The sequence below is a fragment of the Opisthorchis viverrini genome (genome assembly GCF_000715545.1).
Source record: "Opisthorchis viverrini unplaced genomic scaffold opera_v5_18, whole genome shotgun sequence".
NCBI lineage: Eukaryota > Metazoa > Platyhelminthes > Trematoda > Opisthorchiida > Opisthorchiidae > Opisthorchis > Opisthorchis viverrini.
Genome location: NW_008751674.1, coordinates 1,935,245 through 1,943,232, shown reverse-complemented (window position 1 = coordinate 1,943,232; position 7,988 = coordinate 1,935,245). Strand labels below are relative to the sequence as shown.

The 7,988-nt window shown below is 43.7% G+C and overlaps 1 protein-coding gene across 1 annotated transcript in view; it reads left to right on the top strand.

Moving 5' to 3' along the window:
• The window catches only part of T265_12830 (hypothetical protein), a gene marked incomplete at both ends in the record, with an annotated part of 30,206 nt that extends 25,445 nt beyond the window's left edge, over window positions 1-4,761 (top strand). Inside the window, one exon of the mRNA XM_009165791.1 lies at window positions 4,688-4,761. Within this exon, the coding sequence (XP_009164055.1) occupies window positions 4,688-4,761 (74 nt within the window). The remainder of the gene's footprint in view (window positions 1-4,687) is intronic.
• Window positions 4,762-7,988: the final 3,227 nt, after the last annotated feature.

Below are 7,988 nucleotides of genomic sequence, written 5' to 3'. Positions count from 1 at the left end.
GTGCGGACAAATCGCATGGCAACTGAAAGACTGGTAGATCTGGATGTCAGACGAACTTACCAGAATCATCTTCTAGAGTCTCTTCCAAATGCTCCACCATCAGATGTGAACTCATACTGGGACGAGATTGCCACCTCCTTGCATAGTGCTGGCCTGTGGCACGACCCAACCAGGAGCAGCCAAGCACAGGATTTCAGACCAAAAGGTGGGACATGTGTTGCGTATGCCAAACCATCGTTTGCCGAAGAGAGTGCTTTTTTCCATTCCCAACTCAGAGAGGTGGCGAACCCTTGACTTGGCAGAGGAGTATGAAGGAGACCATGAAACGCTTGGGTTCTGTCGGCTCTACTTACCTTCCAGGATGGGGACCGTGTGATCCTGATTAGAGACACTACAAGATATGGCTGCTAATCGGTGTCAGCGGCGTTCTTGTTGCCACTTTCTATCCAGATTGCCTGAGTGAATGTCTGGAGGTGTAGGCACCTCGGAATGACTGTGGTAAGCTGGCACTAAGTCCCTTTCCTGTCCACATTTACTCTTTTCTTTACAATAAGACTTTCAAACAAGTCATGATTGTACGGCAGTGAAGCATCGATGTTGGACACTGATATCATGCTGTCAATGATGACGATGATGATGCATGCCGCTGTATTCGGTTTTTCCCACAACATATTGAATGAAGGCATCTGCGAGTTTTTAGGTAGCTCCGTCCAAATGATTATCTTTGCTAGCTTACGGAGCCCTGCTATTCTACAGACTTTCGTGAACGATAGAAGAAGATGGTTGATCGATCTTCCAAAGTTTCACTCCATGACCTGTTTGCTTATCGCTAAACTAACTGAAAAGGGAAAGGTGGCTTTCTTTTAGATTTCCTTCCCAGAAAAACTTGAGTAAATTTATCCAAATAAACAATCTGTTTCACGTGTTTAATGCCTAGATTTGGCTGTCTCGAAGTAGCGAAGACAGAACAATGATGCTGGCATCATTGCTTCAACGGTGACGCGTTTCGCAAAGCTAACGGACAGCATGCTGGCTTATACAACTTAGACGTCTGCGGACAGGAATTCGTCAGGATGGTCACGAGGTCACCTGGACTGCTGGTTCAGGCTACTTTAATAACAGGCACGCAAGCGAACACCGTATTTAGCGGCATTAAGTCCGAAAATAATAAACACCAGCCCACAGAATTCTAACTCACTCAGCAGCGCTTTGGTCGAATCGAATCAGTTACGGTCTAAACACCAATGAATATTCAGTGTAACCTTCAGAGTAGCAGAACGCCTCTGCGCGAATGATTGCAACATGCAATAACGATTGAATGGGGATTAGGCAAGGAAATGGCCGTACATTCAATACAGTATCAAATTTTGAACTCGATCAAGGTACGCAAGTCCACCTCCGGGCTCTGTTCCCATGCGATAAGCTTTCAAGAGTTTAACAAGTGAACGTTGACAGTAAAGCTTCTTTGGCATTATCGGCAGCGCTCCTCTGTAGACTAGATTGAAAATTCTGGAAAAATCCACAAACCGTCCATTGAACAACTGATTCCGATCACGACATTTCTTCTGGACTAGCCAAAAATTAAGTCAGCTGAGCTTCGACCGCTTCAAAATTTATATTGATTTTTAGGAACGCATTCCTCCACTGATTGCTCAAATGAGTGTCTTACCAGCCATAGTGTTGCCTGTCACACACACAAGACCGGTTTCGTAGCTGATGGCCGTTTTCTGTTGACTTCCTTTTTTTCTATCGAGAAATTGTCGCTGTACCTTTGAACATTGCGAAATCCTTTCTCTCTCGAAGATTTTGCATAGCAGAGTGGGGGGAGCTTGTTCCCTAGCGCCGGTCCTCGAAGCTTGAACAGTCTCACGTGCAAGCAGTCCACCCAAATGGTCCGCCATTTTGCTGTTGGTTTACGTCCATGAGGAGTTCCTTAATAAGTCAGACAAGGAAGTTTCCGTAAGACAGCTTATTCTGGTGATTGAATAGTATGGAAGTAAGACGTTCATCAGCCTCCAGAATTCTGCTTGCCTTGTAAAGTTTTTCGACCGTGTGTTCATCTTTTATCGGCTCCTAGATTTGTTTTATTTCGGTAAAGAATAATCGTGACAACGAATTCCCAGGTTTGTTTAAAGCTCTTCAGTTGGTTGGGTCTAACATTAGTTTTCACTTCATTCTATTTCGGGTTTTTCAAAACCTTGATCCCTGCATTTGTGATTTGCTTTCGATTGCTCTTTATCGAATACCGGATACTTTTGAATCGCTTGAATCAAGATGGATGTCAACAGGTCGTTCAAATTACATCTGTCTTACCTCCTTCCAGGCTGTAGTTGGATTGTATCCACAGAAATTGCTTGACTGTGATCATGTTCGGACCCAGATGCTTGGACTTCGTTATTTGTTATCTTCTCACCTCTACTTTAGAGCTTGGTAAAACATTGACGTAGCTTCATGCTTTTCCAGTTTTCTGACATTTAACTTGGAAAATTTCACTCCTGGTTCACTCTGAGTGATCGTCTTCAATGTGGGACGCAATTTTACCGGACACTACATTCAGCTACCGAGATTTCTTTGTTGGTTAGGTGTCCGTATCCATCTCTTGAATGAATTACTGTAAAAGTCTGGTGTACTCAGCAAGCTGGAACGTGTGTTTTAATGGAGAGTCCATCCATTGCACAAGTCTTCGCTAGTCTTTAACTGGTTGTGTTCATTCACCTGATTTTAAATCCACTCAACATGTTCTTCCAGATTTTTGGCCAACCCAAACACTCTACTGACTCAACAGACGAAAGGGGTTACTCGGTGGCTCAGATCTGACCAGATTAGATATTTGATCGCAGAATTCGGTTTCCTCCTCACCTGAGTGTGATATTTTAAGGATGCGAGCGCTAGTAAATATGACAAGCCATGTCCAGAACGGCCGAAATCAGACGATCATCATGGTCTCTTTGGATCAGTTCGGTTTATCAGTTCACGTCCAGCTTATTTGGTTTGCAATTGCGAATCCTATGTTATGCGTACAACAGATTTGTTGCCTTGTTCACTCCAGAAAAAAACAGGGACAGTTGCCCAATCATCCGGGTCTCACTGAGTCTAAGGAGGCCCCATTCCATAGCGCCTCATTGGTTAGGGCGCGAGTGTACATACCGGAAGTTCCGTGGTTCGAACACGACCTCTGCCTCTCGACTTCCCATGTCTAGGTTTGGGCAAACTGGCAGTATCCCAGCCCTCGTGCCTCCTTCTAATGGCGTTGCGGTTGGGCCTCGAAAGGATGCTAAGACTGAACGGTGTTTTCTTTTGCCTCCCAGATCTCTCCCCCTCCATCCTTCACATTCTAGCTTCCAATTCATGAAAGGAGGGTCTGACCTTAATCGTAGTCCAATGAGATAAAGCACGGAAGTGAATCATGATCCCATTGCACACAGCAAATACCTTTCAAGTAGCACTGGACACTTTTTTCTAAATTATTCCGACTGTAAGGAATAACTTCCAGTTGGGCACCCTCATGGTTTTCGGATGGCGGTTTTAGGGACGAAATTTACTAACCTGGCACTGCTACAGAGTAGGTATCATTGTTGCTTCTCTAAACGGGGACAAAGCACTTATTGTTTTTACGTTCCTGTTGTAGCAAACTGTGCGATTTTATTTTCAGACCATCTTACAATAGAATTTGTCATAATACGTGAACTATCTGGTGTTTGTCGGACTGATCACCACTAGTCTTTCTGGCAATATGGAAACTTCAGAAACTGCGGTCCAGGTGTAACGGTGATACTACTGATGAGGGAGGTATGCGAGTAGTATGTTTTCTTGTAAGTCCGTTTGAAAAGGGAGATCTATTGCGGAAGTTGTGGACTCGCTTTGTAACATTTGCTTAGACTTGAGCAACACTCAACGAATATACAGGAAAGTTCAGGAAGACGCATTCAAGAGAAGATGCATACTTGGTTTTCTGAACAAGATGCATATGAGAGTTTTGCTTCCCTGTCCAATAGTCTGTAACTGGTCAGTTGGCATTTTCTAACTCCGCAGCGAAGGCCTTCCTCCTTTCACAGGTGGTACGGCCCATAGAAGCATTACTGCACTCGAAAGCACCGGTGAATCATACAGATTGCGAGCCAGAACACTACTTCGATTGTATTAGCGTCTATTATATCCGATGGTTTCAATAGGGTTATGATTGGAAGAAATTTCCTCGGCACTGCTTTTCTTCGGTTTTGGCTTTTTATAATTTCACTTTAGTATCTTGACCGAGCCAATTTTATGACAAAACAATTCACGCTACTTCTTCTAACCTGCCGAAAGTATTGTGTGGATTAGTTCCCAGCTATTTCCGTTATTCAAGCGTGCACGGATCATTATTACACTATTCATTACTGCACTACAGCATACTATACCATACTGCACCACACTATACTATACTATACTATACTATGCTATACTATACTATACTATACTATAATATACTATACTATAATATACTGCACCATGTGGTAGGTTACTGAGCTATGCAGTGCTACACCACGGTGTGTACAACCATAACAAATCAATGCTACGAAGTCAAGTACATATGCCATTTTATAAAGTTATCCAATCTGAAAGTGAGACACTGCTTGTTAATGAGTGATATTCTCGACTTTGGTAGCCAATTCACACTCCCCCCTCCATTTTGTTTTCCCTCGGACAGTCCAACAACTTCGTCACAGATACTTCCAAGTTCACAACAAGTTTCGAAACATGCCAACAGAATGTCTTCCCTGAACGGTCCGTGAGATCCACGCAAAATACCTCCTTACAACTGATATTCAGTCTTTTACACCCATTTTGAATGTATATCAACGGGCAGTGTTTTTAAATCCTATACTTACACACTCGCTAATAAGAAACTGGTTGTTGACACATTCTTCTTCATTTATCAACCTAAGAGTGAGTAGAAATGGCCGGCAAAGTGGCAGTCATATTGCCAATTTTTAGCATTTGTCTTCTCGGTGACGGTACCCCCAAAGTGTCCGAATCAAATCCTGAGAACTAAAGTCCATTCTAATAGCCATTGTATCACAATCTACTGCTGTGCGTACGTCCCAAACTGAGCGGCCATTCGCATTAAAGTCCATTCTAATAGCCATTGTATCACAATCTACTGCTGTGCGTACGTCCCAAACTGAGCGGCTCATTCGCATTCAAAGTACTAGTTCGACTTGACTCAAAGTCCCGCGCAGGGTTCGGTGATCTTGGGAAACTTAACGCGACCGACAGCTTGGCACGGGTGAAAAACAATTGCAGATATTGCAATATTCACTTCGTCGCAATTTCACGTCAACCGGTGCAGACCAGTCAATCGAACAAACTTACAATATTCGTCCGTAGTCTTTAAAGACAGTCTACGGCACCTGAAAATGGAGACCAGGTATGTAACTCACTGGTGGCCCGGTTACTTCACGCTCAACTCTCGAGTTTACTCATAGTGAACAAATCAAAGCATACATACTTTTGAATTCGATCTCTCGATTGAAAAGTGATAGTCAATAGCTGCAAAATTAATACGGTTTCACATGAAGTCATGACATCATTGGATCGATTGGACTGGATTGACAAATGTCGCGTGATCAGAATATAGAGCTCTCATCTCAATTACGTTTTTCGAGCGCCTAGATTCGGGTTTAAGTGTTGTTCAGGTGACATTTCATGATGTGAACTCAGTAGGAGCCGCACCATGATGCTGCTGTTGATAAATAGGTAATTGTTCGACTGTATGAAAGTGTCGCCAAGCCGTTCTAACAGCTGAGAGGAATGGATTCGCTCTAAGTCAGAAAATCGATGATGCCATCATCATATTCTTTATTAGGCCAGTTTCTGTTGGAAATTTCCAAAGGAAGACTTGTTAACTGGGGGGCTGGGTCAAGTATCAAATCGTCGCATAACTGCCGGCGGCATGCTGACCTTCGTGACGTGTGGGAAGTTAGAAGCCCCTCCTCATAAGGTTGCTGAAAATTCGTCGACAGCCCACGTGCGGTTTCGCCCTTCTTGGGGCTCATCAGGTAGGCGCAATCCCTGAGTTGCAAATGAGTGTATATTCGCTAAATTCGTGCAATTTGGTTTCAAGTAGAGCATAAGATTGCGCCCTTCTGATGAACCCCAACAAGGGCGAAACCGGTCGTGGGCTGTCGACTAATTTTCAGCAACCTTATGAGTAGTGCATCACAAATATACATGTATCGCGATATCTCGAATATCGTAGCAACTGAAACATGAGGCGACCTGTGTGCAGTACATTCAGTTGCCTGAAAACATCACAAACGAGAGATTCAGCTGGGTTCCAGGTGAATCTCTCGAAAAACCATATTAGTTTGCAAATGAGTGTATATTCGTTAAAAGCCCCTTATTATTTAGGACGTGCTCACTCTGACACAGCTGAGGAACACTGATCATGAGGTCCGTGGTTCGAATCGAACCCCGGCAACTCAGCTGCTGCTGTCTAGGCCTGGGTAACCTGGCAGCTTCTTAGCCCTCGAGCCTCCTTCGGCCAGCGTGGCGACCAAGCAACGAAGGAATTCCACAGCTGGAATATTGCTAGTTTATTACTATTTTTCTATTTCGACGTGCACAAACTCCGGTCAAAAACAGGAAATTACATTGGAATGGATAAGTTGTCTTTTCTCCGCAGGATTTTCGTCACAGCATCTCAGTGAATAGCTCATTTTGAATATATGGCTGTTGCTCCACTGCTTCGACATATTCAGAATGAAGGTCACTGGTGAAACTTTTGTCAACTATGGAATATACCCAAAATGTGTTTGGCTATCTTGCTTGATGAGACCCATCACAGTCCAGGTGTATGAGACTGGTTGAAAACTAAGTTTCTATGTGTCTATGAAGTCAGCCCACTGAAATCACTAAACTGATGAAACGTGCTCAGCTCATCAAAAATATTTCGTGTTGCATTGCTCGTCTAAAAGTACTCACTAATACTACTGACGGGGTATGCGAGTAGCATGTTTTCTCGTAAATCCGCTCCGCGTCTGTTGAAAAGTGAGATGTCTTATGTAGTTTGTTGAATCGCATTTGCTTGCATTTGAGCAACAGTCAACGAATATCCAGGAAAGTTCAGGAAGACGCGTTCAGGAGAAGATGGATGTCCAGTTTTTGTAAATAAGATGCATATGAGAGTTTTGCTTCCCTGTCCAATAGTCTGTAACTGTTCAGTTGGCGTTTTCTAATAAATAACTCCGCAGAAAAGGCCTTCTTCCTTTTCACTGAGATAAACAATGAGAATGGGAAAATAGCGACTCAGCCAGAAAATAGTTGAGAAGGGTGAGTTCTTCATGACCCATGTCGGGAAAAAGTCCTGCNTGCGAATAGCCTGTGTTTTGGATTGAAAGAGTGTAACACCAGCACAAGATAGCCGTCTGAGTTTATTGCACGGGAGACCAAGCAAATGGATATCATGCTGTGGCGGTAGATGGAATTGCTTCCTCCATACACACTGCGCAAAATCAAACGCGGTTACGGGCATCATCACAAGAGTTGAGCAAACTTCTTGGGAATAAGGGAAGGAAGCTATCCAACCGTTTTGGGTGTCGCTAGCAAGGTGCTGTTCACAAGACGCTCCGAAGAACTTACAGCACTTCCGAACTGTAGCATTTATGAGCCTCTCCAGCATACTTGAAGATAATGTCATATACAGTGCGAATAGATTTCGCCCATTGGACTGATGAGCATACAACTTACCCATATTCCTGGTTTTAGAGGATCCTAGTTTGATCTCTCATTCATAAAGGTGGTTTCGACATGTTATGCCGCGAAAAAGCCACTTTGTGTTTCAACATGGTACAAGATATAGGAGCACCACTCATGAGGTTGCTGAAAACTAGTCGCCGGCACTCTTCGGTCTCTTTCCGGTCATAACATTTTGAAAATACGCCGGATTTCGTTGCCGAATGTCTGCGTATCGTATTGACAAGCTCGGCGAACAAGTCAACAGCAGCCTG